The 18,218-nt window shown below is 34.9% G+C and overlaps 1 protein-coding gene across 1 annotated transcript in view; it reads right to left on the bottom strand.

The window, feature by feature from the left end:
- Positions 1 to 18,218, bottom strand: part of SPATA17 (spermatogenesis associated 17) — a 193,683-nt gene that overhangs the window by 95,992 nt on the left and 79,473 nt on the right. The window contains exon 6 of the mRNA XM_007471860.1: positions 7,933 to 8,053. Coding sequence (XP_007471922.1) covers positions 7,933 to 8,053 — 121 coding nt within the window. The remainder of the gene's footprint in view (positions 1 to 7,932; positions 8,054 to 18,218) is intronic.

The raw sequence follows: 18,218 nt of genomic DNA on the forward strand, positions 1-18,218 counted from the left end.
GTAGAGTCTCTGCTGAGAAATCAGCTGTTAACCTTATGGGAGTTCCCTTCTATGTTATTTGTCATTTTTCCCTTGTTTCTTCCAATAAATTTTCTTTGTCTTTAATTTTTGTCAGTTTGATGATTATGTGCCTTGGCACGTTTCTCCTTCGGTTTATCCTGCCTTGGACTCTCTGCACTTCCTGGATTCGGGTGGCCATTTCCTTTCCCATGTTAGGGAAGTTTTCAACTATAATCTCTGCAAATATTTTCTCAGGTACTTTCTCTCTCTCTTCTTCTGGGACCCCTATAATGTGAATGTTGTTGCGTTTAATGTTGTCCCAGAGGTCTCTTAGGCTGTCTTCATTTCTTTTCATTCTTTTTTCTTTATTCTGTTCGTGGCAGTGAATTCCACCATTCTGTCTTCCAGGTCACTTATCTGTTCTTCTGCCTCAGTTATTCTGCTATTGATTCCTTCTAGTGTAGTTTTCATTTCCATTATTGTATTTTTCATCTCTGTTTGTTGTTCTTTGATTCTTCTATGTCTTTGTTAAACATTTCTTGCATCTTCTCGATCTTTGCCTCCATTCTTTTTCCAATGTCCTGGATCATCTTCACTTCATTATTCAGAATTCTTTTTCTGGAAAGTTGCCTATCTCCACTTCATTTAGTTGTTTTCCTGGGGTTTTATCTTGTTCCTTCATCTGGTACATAGTCCTCTACCTTTTCATTTTGTCTGTCTTTTTGTGAATGTGGTTTTCCTTCCACAGCCTGCAGAATTGTAGTTCTTCTTGCTTCTGCTGTCTGCCCTCTCTGAAATGATTTTTGCTCATTATAAAAAATATTCCTTTTCTTGTATTTGTAACTTTGTATACTATCTTCTTAAAGGTGGATCCCCAAATTGTATAAGCTTCAAGCCCCACAACACATGAATCGGCCCCAGGTCACATGTATAGGAGAGATTTACAGTGTGCTGGCTGAACAAAAAAAATTTTAAATAACTTTAAAATTTAGTATACTGAAAAGAAAAATATAAAAAAGAAAAGTAGCTAGGCACTTTTCTACTTAAATGGTCTGTCTTTTAATTAATTTTGATTTTATTTTTGCCTCTGTCTGCATTTTTCCTTCTATTTCTTTGATGCATGATTGTTAAATGATGGCAATGAGAGAAGTGTGGAAAAGGGATTCATTTTGGGGACACAACAAGATATTTTCTTTAACCACTTCATCTGTCTCTTCAAAGAATACTGATAATGGATAATTTTATCCCTTTCATATATTACAGGATAATAAAAACTATAATGTTAAAGAGGAAAGAAATAAAATGTAAAAGTTAATAGCTAATTCATTCTCCATGGTAGTTCAGTCCTTGGCCTTTTCTGAACAGAGACTGCCAATAGTAACAAATTATGTGATGATTATGTGATATGGATAGTTCACTTGGGTCCAAGAACAAATGACCAAACTTCAGGACCTGCCTCTTAAACTACGGATCCAAAGATCATAGTTCAGAACTTTATTCACTACATAATCTTCCTGAAAGAATAAATCTTCCAAGTGTCCAGAGGAAAAATGAGTACCAAACAATAGCATTTTAGTCACCAGAAAGATAACTGCTACTTTATAGAATATTGTGGGGATAAATAAAATAAAAGTGCTTTGTGCTATTCACAGGAATGCACCATAGAAATCTACATTATGTTCTGGCTTGTTTCACTCATTTATATGCAGGCCCTAGTTTTTCTCCATCTTTGTACATGAACTCACTTAGAATCAGTTTCTTATAATACTAAACCATTTTAGAGAAAGTGTAAAAAGAGAGTTCAATGAATTGCAGGTAACTCAAGGAGCAGTACATAATCAGAATCCTGGTGCTTTCAAGAAGGATAACTGGATGGTGATAAACCTAGAGAGAGAGAGAGAGAGAGAGAGAGAGAGAGAGAGAGAGATCATCCTAGAAACTAGGAAGGAACAAAATTAATGTTTTGAAGTGAAAGAAGTGGTTTTATAATGATCAAGAGGTCTATAATGAACCCAAGAGAGTCCTTATAGGGGTATGTTTTAATATCGCACTTGAGTTTCCCAACCATTGCTGTGGTACACCATTGCCTAAGGACAATGCCTTATGAGAAGACTCCGCAAAGATACTTTCCAAATACACCATATATACGAAGACACATCTCTCTCTCTCTCTCTCTCTCTCTCTCTCTCTCTCACACACACACACACACACACACACACACACAGAGGCAGGGGCACCCTGAAAGGCTGCAGTTCTTCTGTTACTGCAGTACCTCAAATTAAAAGTGAGCAATCACATATTAAGTACTTAATATATGTAAGGCATAGGAATTTCCCACTTATGATACTGGAAAGATAGAGTTGAAAGCAATAAATGATTTGGAGGACTTACTATACTTCTTAATTTTTGCAGTTTTTCATCTTATAAGATTTATCTTGTAAAGATGTTGTCCATACTAACAGATTACCACTTAATTTTTGGTATATCAAATTTACTTTTTAAAATGAGGGGATTTTCCTTCTGTATACAAATGGGATTTCATATAATTTTCAAAACAAAGTAGCTGAAGCCATTTGTTTCTCTAAAAAATAAAGTAATTAAAAATAAAGTTTTGTCAATATTAATCAGAGTATGGAGCCTTTTTAAAGAATCATAAATAACTGAAAGGTGTTATCTCAGAGTTGATAAGAAAATTTTAATACCCACTAAAGGAAAAACATTAAAAATCTATTATATAAAGATGACATGAAAAATATTTCCGCAAAATATGTATTTTAATTAACTATATAATTTTCCATTTTACTTTTAATTTGAACATGTATAAACTATTAAATTCCATAACTAAAATAAAATGTACATAGTTTTAATATACTGAGTTATAAGTATATCTTATATTTATTTATCCTTTTTATTGACATATTAAAATTTTAAAAAACAGGGTAACATTTTCACTAATCAGGAAACTATTGTGTGTAATTTTATATAATAACCTGTATTTCTAAATATTAATTTTTCTGAATAGATCTTGAGTTTTACATTTGTATCTGCAACTTTGCTGATCTCCAGGAGGATACTTAAAAATTCTGGCAACATTTCAGAGGCAGTATCTTTTAATGAATCCCACAATAGGCCTTTGCATATATCTGCCAGTAGGTGGAGCAGACAACATAATTTACTACCCAAGAACAAGGACGAGGGAATGAAAGTCTGTTTATTTGGAATAAAACAAATCTGCAAAGGAGATTTTCTTCAAAGGGAGTATGTCCTATATGTGTTAGATTTAGTTTGACTGGTTACTGAATCAAAATAAATAACTATTAAATAATCAATCTTTGCAGAAAGATAAATTAAATTTACGAATGGAAGCAGAGTTTGCATTTTACTTATTCAAATCAACTAAAATTAGCTTTGTTTTCACAAAACTTTTACAGGGACAGAGACTTTTTGAAGTGCTCATTTAATAAGGGCGCTAAACCAATCCTGTTTTACAGGTGATGGGGTGCATAACAAATAGCATTTTCTGGGAAATATAATTGACTAATCCTATTATGTCTGTAGCAACAAATTAACCCTATTACTACTAGTAAATGGTGATTGATTATTTATGCAAATAAGTTACCATGTTCAGCTTTCTGATTGAAATAAACATATACAAAAGGTGCTTTAATATGACTTGAGCTTTTTAATTAATAAAACCCTGAGGGGTCTATTAATTCACTCATTGCAATATTAGTTATTTACTTGTGTAATTCCTATTAATGCTAATACATCTGCTTGCATAAAAATGAGATAATTATTATCAATAAAAATTAGTAATAGATTTTAAGATGTACATTAGATTTATACTAAAAAAGGCTTAAAACTGACTTTAATAAAACTACGCTGTCAGTATGTCAGTATATCAGCATAATCATCCTAAAATTAATATATTAAAAAACACATGACTTCATTTATTATCTGTATATGAATTCACATATTCACAATTTTAGCTGACAAAATTCTTCACCTTTTCTTATGCATTTATTTGTCTGAATTAATGTTTTATTTCAACTCATCTAAATTAAGCTATATTAGAACTATGAAAATTTAATATGAAAATTAGTATTCTATAAACTACATTAACATCATTCCTAAATTATTGAGCTCACCAATAAAGTAGTGTTTTTCTCCTGTCTAACAATGCTGTTAGAATTATTCCGTTTAAGCAGCTCAAGAAAACTTTTCTCATCCTCATATACTTCTTATAAAAATTACTTAGGTTTGAATCGTTTTTCAGTAAATTTTAAAACATCTGCACAAATTGAGAGTTAAAACTTACACAAGCCTTTCAATATAAATAAATTCATATTTTGCATTTATTTTGTACTTAAATGTGTATTTAATATAATTTGAAAACAAAACTCTAAAAACAAGCAATGCAATTAATCTATAAACATATGACTTAAGAATATTTTTAAAACTGCAGTTTCATTTCTTCTCAATAGCCAAGCCATTCTGAAAAGATCATTAACAATACTCAAAATGAAATATGTATCTTTCATTCTCTGACTCTTGCTTAGGTTTGGAAAAGTATTTAAAGATTTTTATTAAAATAAAATAGTAAATGGAATCAGCAAAACCATAAATATAGGTTGTTAATTTCAGTGAGACTGCCTATATAAGCTGTAACAGAAAGCTGGCGATTTCCTTCCAGCCCCCCCAAAAAATTGTCTGGCATTAGACTGAAATTAGATGGAATGCTTCTTGTGGTTAAGGAGCATAATATACATTTGTATGACCTGATCCTAGTCCTAGCACAGTAGCAGAAAGATTGTAGGTACTCAAAAATATGTTATCTGGAGCAATTAACTGATGAATTTTAAAGTTAAGATTTATATTCACTCTATTTAGTAAATATCAGTGTTGCATATTTTTGTGTAGGTGAAGTTGATTTATAATTGTACCTATAATATCAGTTTTAAAATTCGACTTTTTAATTTCATGATGAAAAGCACTAATTTAAAGCTAAGTAAAGGAAATCTGGTAGATATAAGGAACAAAACATTTAAAATTTCCAGTACCATCCTGTTAGTACAAGCAATCCCCTGACCAAAGTAAACAGATGAGACCAGGATGATGCCACTATTCTATTTTATCATGAAAGAAAGAAAAGGAAGGAAGGAAGGAAGGAAGGATGGAAGGGAGGAAGGGAGGGAGGGAGGGAGAAAAGAAAGAAAGGAAAAAGAAAGCCTCCCTCAGGAACAAAAGTGTGCCCATAGTTTCAAAGGGCTGTCCCTTTTATCTCTAGCTAATTGTGATCGAATATTAAAGACCACTGTGATAAAATACACCAGCTTGCAAGATTCAAATGAAAACCCCTGACATTTTAATAATATTCCTCTTCAAGGGAGGTGATTTAAAAACATCATTTCCTCTGTATTGCCCTCAGGTCTGTGAAGCCAGGTGTGAAATGTAGGGTAGGCAACACCATTATGAAGATTTCTAACTAATTTTCTTTAATAACTAAAGAAAAGCAAAGAAAGGAAATGAGAAAATGAATGCTTCCAACAGCTAAGACAAATTGAAGAACATGAAAGTGTAGAATCTTAGTTTATCCTTGACAGGTTAAATTCTAATAATATGATTGTTATCATTTACTGAATGTTCTCTAAGGGCCTGGCAATATTTTAAATACATTACATTTAGCCCTCACAATGTTCTCTCAAGGTGCAGAGTGAAACAGAGGCTCAGACAATTCTAGGTAATCTCCTAATACCTTACCCTAAGTGAGAGAGCTTGCATGCCAACTTAGCTCTGACTGATGTAAATGCTCACACTATTTCTACTGTACCATAGCGCCTCAAAAAAGAAACATTTTATTGGATGCCAGGAAGTTCTGGGGACAAGTGATCACTAAACTAAAATTTATATACACTGATATTACTAGCAGCCAACATGGGATAAACAGGAGAAAAAGGAGATACTGCATTGACAGCTTGCATTGTTAATACAAACATACCTAAAACATAATGGTAATATTGCTTGAAAATTCATTAAGGTCCGTGAGCCAAGTCACATGGTCAGGTTTGTGAAATACTTTGCTAAACCAGGCACTTAAATGAAAAACCAAAATGAAATCAAAATACTTTAAAAAAATAATGTATATAAAATATCTATCATACTCTCTGACACATGGTAAGCACTCCGTGGATATGTGCTATTATATTATTTTTATTAGTAAAACATCCAAGTTTTTATGGTCTTTCTAAATTATTCCACTATACACCCAATAACTAAATAACCCTGGATAAAACAGAATTGACAGATGTTTCAGTTAAATCTGATTTCACCATTTTTAAGACTGCTTTCTCTATCACACTACCAATCATAAGTATAAACCACACAATTAGGACTCAGATTAAGTTTCAAAGTTTAGAGTTCAAAGTTATCATAGAAAAAACTGTCCCCAAGAATTATTACTAGGTTTAAAGAATTACAGGATATATTTATAGCCCCCCTTAGTTTCATCAAAATTGAAATTACTAGTAACTAAAGTTTGAAAAAAATGTTTTGCTAAAAAGAATCCTTGATCTGTAATTCTATATCTTTAAAATGTAGCCCACTAATCAAACGACTAAAACATTTACATTGTTATGGATTTTATAATAAAATATAATATATATTATATATTATAATAAATTATAATAAATAATAAAATAAATAATAATAAATATATTATATAAAATATAATATATATATAAAATAAATATAATAAAAAGTGAAAAATAAAATACCTTTTATTTTTAAAACTCTCTTTAAATTATTACCTAAGCATATTTAGAGTTGAAAGACCTCAGTCTGAATACCAGAGCTATTACTAGTAGTTTTCAGCCTATGACCAGTCACATAATTATCTGAGTTTCAGTTTCCTTGCCTGTTAAATAAAGACAACTCAGCTACCCAAGTCCAAGTAAATATTACGATAGTCATCATTATTGTTATTTCAACTACCAAATAGAAGCTAGAGGTACAGGAGGCCAGTTTTCCAAACTTACATGGCCAGCCCAGTACTTAATATGGTTTCAACTTTGGATGCCTCTAAGGAAGACATTCAGTCTCAGCTCTCACCCTCTCCCACTGGGACTTCACTTGCCCCTCCCTGTCAGAAGACATCTGCATATGCGACTCAGCTAGAACTCTAAGACTGGACTTGAAGTCTAGGAGAAAGAATAAAAACCAAGAAATTGCTAGTTTCCAGCCTCAAGCTCAAGTAACAAAACACATATCATCCCCCAAATTCATGCTTTTTTTTTTTTCATGCTTTTTTTAAACCGTATTTCTTTGTGAGCAGAATATTCGACTTGCAAGGTTTTTCTTTTCTTAGCAACCATGACGAGATCTGAAGCAGCAAAATCTTCCCACGTATCAGAAAAGAAATTTCTAAGTATTCCAAATCCCACATTTATATTTCTATACGAAGGTGCAACTGCTCAAGCAGTATGTTTAAAAGCTATACATGAAAACTTGCCTCGGAATTTCTTAGGTTAATGGACTAGAAAGGATGCAAGAATGGTTTTAATCTCAACATTCGCTCAATTAACAGAGAAAACATGAAAGTGACCTCAGCTTAATAACTTCTTAGTTCTTGATCAATTCACAACACAGCGATAAGCCACTCAGGCTGGATTTGGAAAGGAAGGTTATGCCCTTCGTGGCGGATCGCAGTGCTGACTTGGACCTTTCTGCCAGCCTCGCCCGGCTGCCTCTATGAAGCTGCTGTCACACCAGCCGGGGTGCCTGCGTGCACCTACACAGCAGCACGGGATTGAACTCGAAGTGGTGTCTTTGTGATATCTTTTCAACGAGTCATGTCCCATTCAGCCTGCTAGTTTATCTCTGTCAGGCTGGGTGCCCAAGTGGCTTCCGCGAGCTGTCAGGGACAGGTAGACCAACCTGCTTTGTGCTGAGGAGGTAATGCATCTTTCGGGCTTGGTGATCTCTTTTTTTCTCCTTCCTTTCCAGGTCCGCCTTCTCTTCCCTTTCTTTCATCTCTGCAAACTCCTCCAGAGCCTTCCTGCAGGAATCAGTTTGCGGTTATTCATGATACGAAAACTCTGCTAACCTTTTAGTTCTTTTACTGATGAGAATCAAGTAAGTTTTCGAGGGGTAATCATTGTCCACATCCATCAAAATCTGTAGTGGGATCGAACTTACCGGCACATTCTAGGGGAATCTTTGCAATCTTTAAAAAGCATTTAAGTGATTTTTCAGTGGTGAAATTTTGGAAATCAAGTATCTACATATTATAATCAGTTCAATAGCTGAGGAACTGTATCAGATGCAAAGTAAGTTAATTACTATGCTATCATTTTCTTTGGCTATTTTGGACTTAGTTAAATATCCTAAGAAAACATCTGGGCTATTGATTTCCTTTAAATTTGGTATTTACCAAGTTCTCATTGTTTACTTTACACACTAACAGGCTAATTTAAAAAGTGTGATGGGTTTTTACACATATACTTAATTTATTCTAAGTTTACTTCAGTTAAACAGTTTAAATAATATCAACAAGATTACATATATTATCCTGTACTTGAAAGGTTGACATTTTGTTCAATTATATCAATAATTAGAATAAAAGCCAAATTGGGTGCATAAGTTCACAACTTTCTAAGTGTCATAAATTCCATTAAAATAATGAAATTTTCATCACTTATGTATATGTATTTTAAAAATTTAAACAAAAAAATCCCCTCTTAAAATATACTTTGTGACAAATACCTGCTAAATAGAATATTATCAAATTATGGAAGAATAAATCCTTTATTTTCAGAGAACAAGTTTAACCACTCATGTTAAAATAATGTTTTGAAATTGTACTTTATGCTTTTAAAAAACAGATATGTAACTTAGTGTCTAGTTCTATAAGTAAAATTTTAAGTAAAGCATCTGGGCACATACCTCAAAGATAGCAGGGAAAGTAGAGGGGAGAATTCCAAAAATTAAAAAAAAAAAAAAAAAGATTCTCGTTTCTACTTCAATGAGTGGAAATATTTTTGTCGCAATTTTCTGTTAAAGGCTACTAACACAATACTTCATACAAGGTTACTTATGAAACACTCTGACGTTTAAAAATCACCATGCTCTGCTATTGCAGCAGAGCTATTTTTTCCAACATAAGATTAAATTGCAAAATAAATGAATTACTTGGAGTGGCATGGCCCTCATTTTGCTACCTTTCTCTTGAAAATTGCTTATTAATATGAAAAAAGGAGTCAGAAAATAGCTTGTTTTACTTTATGCATAGTATTTTGGGGGCTTCTGCACCCACAGAGCTGGGCTGGCTGCACATTTAGATTGTGCTGGCAGGCTGGTACAATGACCTTTCTGACCTGCATCTCAAGGCTATTATTAATCGCTAAGTAACCTGGTAAAGCCAAACAAATTTGTTTCCATTGAAAGGATCTCTATCTGTGTCTGAGAATTTGTTCTGTACCAAACAAACCTCATTAACTGTGTCCATTTTTGACAAAGAACCAGGAGTTACAGGGATTGGTGACCTTTCTTTGTCCTTAGGTACAAATTTCAAGGCAGTTACATATGAATAAATGAGAATTTTTACCAGGAAAAGTAACAATCATATGTTACATAAGGAAGTGAGTACGTCATTAGTTTTCACCTTTACTTTTGATATTATGTAAAAAATAAATATCTCTTCTCTAATTCCTCTTATAAGTCTTTAAGATAATTTAAAATAACCAGTGAACTGACGCTATAAGGATAATTACACAGATATGCATGTATCCACTTTTATGTTACTCCAAAGATAAGGACAGGAATTTTCCGAGTAATCACAAAAATTAAAAAACACATCTACAAAGAAGTTTGTGTTCTATAAATAATTTAATGAATATGAAGAGATCTTACATAAGAAAGAAAAAAGGCCCAATAAAATTGAACACATACATGAACAGGCAAGGTACAAAGAAGTAACTAGGACTTGGATACAAAATGAGGGTGGAAATTACTTAAAGTAGTAAAAACCATCCATCTTCAGGATATGGAAACATAAAATTAAAACAATGTGTACTTGGGGAGCTTGACAAGGAGAGTCAAAACTGAGAGAGGTGTAAAAGAATGTGTTTCCGGTATATAAAGAAAACACAGAGTAAATCTAGAAGGAACTGGGAAGCCCTACAAATAAATCCAAGAAATTTGACAAAACCCTAGAAAAACTAATCTGGGGTAATCTCAAACCACAAAAATAATTAATTTACTCAATTCATACAATTATTGAAAAAAAAAATCAATCTAAACTTCCTAGCTGATTTATTGCCCTACTTGAGAGTATACAGTTGTATTGAACACCACAATTATATTTATGTTAAATATTCTTTGTTAAATAACCAAGTAGAGGGCTTCCCTGGTGGCGCAGTGCTTGAGAGTCCGCCTGCCGATGCAGGAGACGCGGGTTCGTGCCCCGTTTCGGGAGGATCCCGCATGCCGCGGAGCGGCTGGGCCCGTGAGCCATGGCCGCTGGGCCTGCGCGTCCGGAGCCTGTGCTCCGCAGATGGGGGAGGCCACAGCAGTGAGAGGCCCGCATAATGCAAGGAAAAAAAAAAAAAAATAACCAAGTAGGAAGAGCTGAATAAATTATTTATCCTTGATATACAGGTTTTTGTTATAGCAATCTAGATGAAGATATGGCTCAATGTAAAGGATGCAGTAAAAAATTATGATCCCACTAAAGATTAAAAGCTGGAAACCATTGTAACTAGGGATCCCTGCAAAAATATAAAATTTACCTATTTTTTAATCCAGCAATTTTTAAAATGCTTTTTAAACAATTAAAAATTTCTCCAAATAGTTTCAGGTTGTTATGAATATATATATTTTTAATTTCAGGTATATTGACTTATTTCTATCTTCAAAAAAAATCCTGTGATATATATGGGATAGGTATAACTAATTACCCTATTTTACAAATATGAAAACACATAAAAAGATGAAATGACCCATTCTGAATAACAAATCAGTTAATGGCAGAAATGGAATTAGAATCCCTAGATTTGCAGATTCTCTAACCACAGACCTGGCTATAGTCATCCTGATGCAAGAAATACTATGCAGAAGCTACTTTTATTGAAGGAACCATGATTATTTTCTTTTATCTTATGATCCTGTTTCCTATTATATAGTTAGAGAAACCAGGAGAAGTCCCCAGACTTTCTGTACCAGTTTTTATATATACAAAACATTTTGTGGTATTAGCTTGAAAATAAAGGCAAAAATTACTGAAACTATGTAAAGCTTTACATATTTGAATATATTTTGCTAATGATATCTATAATGATAATAAAATATTTACATATTCTAATCGTGATAACAATAATAAAAATAAGAATAGCCACTTGGAGGCAATATAGTAGAGCAGTTAAACAACATAGACTCTGAAATTACACCTGGTTATAAAATCTCTGCTGGGCTACTTACTAGCTGTTTAATCTTTGAGCCTCAACATCCTCATCTGTAAAATGCAAATATATTATCAGTATTTGTATCTTCTTCATCAAGCTATTGTGAGGATCGAATAGATTAATCTGTGTCAAGTGCTCAGAGTAGTGGCTGGCACATAGTAAGGCGCTACATTAGAGAATGTTTCCTGTGAGCTGCGTACTAGGTTACTTGCTTTATCTACATAACTGAAGAGGAATCTTTTATGCTTTCTTAAATCCCGTCAATGATCTCCTTTCTCTCTCGACACTAGTGTGCACTTTACGGATGAGATTTCCCACAAGGCAGAGCAAGGAATCTGGCTTCCTAAGAGGCAGGAAGCATGGGGTAAACCTTGACCAGTGGGAAATAGAAGACAGAAGAGATCTATGCAAATGAATTTCCTTTTTTTACTGTCTTTCACATATTGCTTTGAGAGGTCTCCTTGCAGATGGGGAGAAAACCTATGTGGCTAACAAAAGAATGCACACCTGCTCCACTAGGTTGAGTCACTCTGGAACGTGATGTGAAGCAGTGGTCCAGGGCTGCAGGAGGTCATCCTATCACATCCTCCCTATAGGACCAAAGCACCCAATACAGCTGCCCTGACTGTTGGTGGCTGACAGCTCAAGCTACATCCCACTGGCGAAAATCAGCTGCCCCACCCCAGGTTTTGTCACCGTCTCCCCCAGTCTGCATCCGATGACTGGTGGTTGAAGGAATACACAGGCCCAGAGCCTCTGTGCCAATCTAGCACTACTCTCAAGGCCCATCCAAAGCCCAGAGCTTCCTGAGATTGGCTGAGACTTCTGATGCATCTCATCACCTCCCTCTGCTTTCCTTTTCCACTCCCTTAGAGACGTTATTCCCCAAACGCTCCCCAATAACACTCACAAACCAAATAACTGTCTCAGAGTCTGTTTCCATCTCTGACACTTCACTCCCCCTTCTCCCTCACCCTCGTTGTCCTGCGCTAGAACCACCCAAATAAAGGACTGGCAGTTTAATCCTTGACTTACATTTTGTTTCCAAGAGCTTCCTGGCTAAGACATCTACAATACCTCATTTAATCCTTTCACAGTCCTGTGATGCAGATATTACCCACACCCATTTCACAGAGATGAGATCTCTGCCCAAACTCTCAAACTAGAAAGTGGCAGAGTTAGAATTTGAATCTAGGTCTGACACCAAAATCCATGCCTTTAAGCACAATACTATACTCATACCATACATTTTGCCCAATCCAATATTTTATTTAGATATCGATAGACCTTCTTTTTTCTGTAACTTTGAATATTGTAGTATCCATATTATTTTCCCAAAGTCCGCAAAAAGGAAAAGCTGCTTCGTTTTGGAAAAGTTTAAATGAACTATCGCTACTCTTATCATCAGATCATAACATTATAACTGGGGATCTACGAGTGACCTTGGAATGGACAAACTTTTGCATTTGCAGCCACAGTGTCACCTCTTCTTAACACATGTTTTCCACTTGCTATTTTTGAGTATATAAAGAATGCTAATGAACATCATAATGTATAAAAAGAGACAGAAAGTGACAAGATCCTTAAAAGCTAATTAGCACAACACAACTAACAAACAATAAAAACCCACAGGCCTTTCAGGATCGGCCCTGTTTATCTCTCCATCTCACTTCATACCACTCCTCCTGTGCCTATTGTGCTTTGGTCAGCATGGCTTTATTTATTTCCTAGCAAACAATTTACCCAATGACCCTATTTCCTTTCCTAGAAACGGTTTTACCTCAGGACCTTCACTTACACTGTATTTTCTGCCTTGAACTCCCTTCACAGCAAGCTGAGTTTTCTCCCACTGTTATTCTCACTCATCATACCATAATTCTGTTTTTTCCTCTATAGAACTTAACATTTATAATTATGTCTCTATGGCTGTATTTGCTTACTTAATGTATGTGTCACCCACTAGATTGCAAACTCTATAAAGACTATGTCTGTTTTATCCATGTTTATTTAAATGAATAAATAAATAGATTTTACAAAGATAGTCCTGGACAGTAGGGCCATTACATTGGATATGAGTACTGTCGTAAAGAATTCACTCTATCGTCTCCATATACATATGGAAGTCTGCATATATGAATGACGACAGGAACCTGAGAGAAGTGACTACAAAAACAAGTACATGACTCTGCTCAGTTCTGAGCCCAGATGAAAGCTAATGATTACTTGCTATCATGCAATAATTCATGTTTCCTTGCATTGCACATTTTCTTTCTCTCATCACAATGACTCGTCCTTTTAAATTGTTTCTTGACTTTTGTCCAAGGTCTGAGCCAAAGAAGAAAAATAATGTACCTTCAAAAACTATTTCTTGAAGAAAATAGAGCACTCCACTCAAAATTATTTTCAGAAACAAATAATATTTATAAGATAAAAAACATCCAAATTCATAATTACAATTTGGGAATTATTCTCTTCTATATATTACTGACTAAATTATTCACAGCTCAGTATTCGTTCAGCAGACTCACGTAATACTTTATTTACCATAATAAAAATTATTACGATGGCCGCCTATGCCATTCAGAAGGGAGCTATATATTTTGCCATTTTGTTTGATTTTCTTATTCATTTCAAAATATAGTACTAAAAAAATTGTGTATGATTTTTATCTTCTAGTGCAGCAGAACGACAGTAACAACAATAAAGACCAGAAATCTCTACCCTTTCCTCTAAAAAGCCTTCGAGACCCCTTTAAAAAGAATTACTCTCTAGCTGTTCCTACTCTAACAATCCTTTACTCCTACTTCCTATAACAAATTATACCTGTAAACATGCACCACTTCAGCACTCCTCCTACTATGTGCTAAGGTCCTGAAGGTCAGGGTTAGGGTGTGCCCCTCTCAAAATATTTGGCCTAATATCTGGTATAAACTAGGTGCGAGCCTCCTTTTTAACTATTTCTCAGCCGACTAGTAGTGCATTTCATCACTTCTGGTGGTTTAATTAGAAGAGGGAAGAAGCCACACTGAGAAAGCCCCCCTTGGGAAGGGGACGTAGAACCCAGACTCTGGCTCTTTGCCAAGGACAGTGGTTCTCAGAGTGTGGTCCCTGAACAGCAGCATCAGCCTCATTGGGGAACTGCTAGAAACGCACATTCTCAGGCTCTGGCCCAGACCGACTCAATCTGAAATTCTGGGGGATGGGACCCTGAGTCAATCTCCTGCCTGCTAAAGTTTGAGGAGCACACTAGTTACAGCAATGAGATTGTCAGCTCTGTTGAGGAAGTAAGGTGATTCGATTCTACTCACTAGTATGACATCATGAAGCGATGCAATTATATTCAGTTAATGATCTAATTATGAATATCACCATATTAGCTAAAGCACTATGAAGTGCTACAAAGGAGACAGGATATGTACATCCCAATACGTCCACAGAAATCATAATTTTGACAGAGAAATTTAAAAATTATATGGAGATCGTTTTAAAAGCACAGATGCCCAAAATTCCATAATTTCTCAAATAAAAACAAAAAGCTATCATCTGTACCATCCTTAAGAAAAATATATAGTTCCAAGAAAATGGATTTAAACAATTCTCTAGAGTCCCCACTCTGTCTGATGGCAAAGTCAGTGATATCTTCTGTTGTAAGAAGCCTTCAAAATAAAAATAGCTGAATAGCATGAGTTTCTGCTGTGGTATGTTATGACATAGACGTATTTTAGTTAAATTTATTGAATGGACTTATGTTGTATCTCTAACAATTGTCTACTCTCAATCTGTCCATATTAATGTAACCAAATAAGAAGATAATTAAAGGAAAAAGGGAAGGCTAAGTCTAAAATATAAGTAAAATTACTAACCACAGATAAAGCAATTACATGCTTGGAGTCGGTACGTGACATCCAAAAATACTTTGAGACTGATAAAACCTTACAACAGATGATGTGGAAGTCATTAAGATACTCAAAATATTTGCATTTGAAACAAAACCTTCATGTTAAGTCAGTCAAATCACCTAGGCCCTGGAATTGTTAGACAGGTGTAAATTTCATTAGGGCAGTGCTTTCGAAAGGGAAAATACGGTTTTAAAGTAAGCACTCGGTAGTACATAGCACTTGATACTCAAGCACTCAGGCTGTTCCTGAACATCACACCTTACTCTGAAATCTGGAGTTAAGACTTTCACATTTTGAAAACATTTAGAAAAGGGCTCTCATAAAACACTTTTCAGTAACTCTTGAAAATCCTTTGTTTGTAGTATAGATCAATTTCCCTTCCAAATGTCTAAGCTACTTTTCCAGTTAATATCATGAAGAAAATTAACACACATTTATTTATTCACTCGGGCAGTCATAAGTACGTTTAAAATATTAAAAGAAATAAAGTTGTGTAAAGTCCAGTCCCTGCCTTCAAGCAGCTTGCAAATAAAATAGCTGATAACTAACTAGCTTATAGACAGAATAAGTCTATGAAGAAACACATAAACAGTGCTTAAGTTCAGAGAGCTCCACTTTGATTAGAGGGGTCAGAAAAGGCAATGGAGTTGGGAACAGAACAATGAACAGGCTTTCACTAAAGCGAGCAAGCTGGGATGGAGGGGAGTGGTAATGAAACGAGGATGGATGATCCACAAAAAACTCCAGCTTTCTTTGGTAGACTTGATCTATCAACAGCAAGTTGGGGGCAATGCACTTTAGAGCAGAAGAAAGGCTTCCGGACCAAGGGTGAATAGTCTCTCGAAGGGTAATGCTAGCAAATTTGTACGCTATAGACTAGATATTCTGAGAATGAAAAAAGTGAAAAAAGAAGATAATGGTCAATGTCATAAAATTACAGTACCATGACTTCACTCTGATCGTAAAAAGGGAGCATCCAGTTGCTCCATTATTTCATTTGCGTACTTTTCATGGTTCTAAAAAGCAATAAGACTCCATTGAAAGATCATTCATCAAAATCAATTTTTTTCTTCTTCTGGCTCTTTTGAATAGACTCAGTTGAAAAGAATGTTTTGCATAGAATTCTTTCTAAACATATGCACATGTATCACTGTAAAATTATTTTCTTTTTACTACTCTGGACAACTTCTATAAAAGGAAGTAAAATTTTGTGTAATATATATGATGTCCAATAATTGAGAGTAACACTGAGCTAAGTACAATAATAGGCATAATAATAAAATATATTGACTCAGTGCATCATTTTCAGGAGCTCCAAATGCTTCACAGACATTAGTTCATCCTCACAACATCCCCCTGAGGTTGGTAAGGGGCAGGTATCATTAACAAGGTTCCTGTTCTTTGTGAAATGAAATGACTTTACAGACGGTGGCTTTGAGACACAGCATGGGGGCTTTCTTGCAAAAAGGTAGATCAAGGCACATCACATTCTCTCTCCCTTGAGAGTGTATCTTCACAGTAATTCATTCAGCTGTGGAGAATGAGGATCAAGCTACTGAAGTTTTGTTTTGGGTAGAGTTCAGAGTTGAGTAGCTAAAGTTCCCATTTCAAATGAAAAGAATTGTAAGATCTTATTTAGTTTGCATTTACTCCAAAATCACACATCGTCTCTTATTTAAAATGTGTTAACTTCACTTTAAAGCAAAAATAATTGTGGTTGCTTTTTCATGCAATCCACTCAACACAGATCAGGGACCTCTCTAAACTAATCCTGATGCTATCATGAAGCACTGACCTACCATAGGATGATGGCAACTATTTTAAAGCAGTCTATCACATGTAACTTCAATAAATGAGTTTGGGAAAACTATTTATTGACCAATTATTTTAAAATTGATCTTAGATATCTCTTTCATATGAATGCTAAGCAGAATCTTATCCTATGTATTCTTAGCCAGGATAAGAAAAGACTACAAAATAGTAGTAGAAAGAACAGAGAGAGATAGAAACTGGGGTGATTTTCTCTCAGTTCTCTTCAATGTCACTCCTGAGAGAGGAAACAGACAGATTAGAAGGGAAACAAGATGGGAAAAGCTTAAAGGCATTACAAAGGGGGAACGAAAAAAGTATTTTTTAAAAAGTGATGCTTTTGGGCTTCCCTGGTGGCGCAGTGGTTGAGAGTCCGCCTGCCGATGCAGGGGACACGGCTTCGTGCCCCGGTCTGGGAAGATCCCACATGCCGTGGAGCGGCTGGGCCCGTGAGCCGTGGCCGCTGGGCCTGCGCGTCCGGAGCCTGTGCTCTGCAACGGGAGAGGCCACAGCAGTGAGAGGCCCACGTACCGCCAAAAAATAAAAATAAATAAATAAATAAATAAAAAGTGATGCTTTTTTAATTCACTGCTTTTGTAGTATGACACCACTGCATACCTTTCCTCTTCATCACAAAATTTCTATTTTATATATATATATATATATATATACACACACACATCTGTCAGTTGTATCTCTCTATATACACACACACACACTCTTTAGGAAATCCCATTCTACAATAATATTTTAACTAAGATACCTGTTAACAATTTTTTCTCAACGATCCAAGCTTTTAAGTATTATAACTATTTAAGAATATAATGCATTACTTTGGGTTTGCTTAATTCTTATGCCAAGAAGATGCTCTCAAATATAATCCTCGTGTTTATAGTTTACATATTTCTAGGACCTCTAAGTCACCTTTTTCTAGAGAAACCTTAAAAGGAAGGAAATACAACAGATTACATTAATCGGATCTGTATTTTAGAGTCATTCAGGCAGCATAAGGAAGGACAGCTTGATGAGGAATGAGAACAGAGGGCTAGGGAAA

The sequence above is a fragment of the Lipotes vexillifer genome, unplaced genomic scaffold, assembly GCF_000442215.2.
Source record: "Lipotes vexillifer unplaced genomic scaffold, Lipotes_vexillifer_v1.1 scaffold566, whole genome shotgun sequence".
Classification (NCBI taxonomy): domain Eukaryota; kingdom Metazoa; phylum Chordata; class Mammalia; order Artiodactyla; family Lipotidae; genus Lipotes; species Lipotes vexillifer.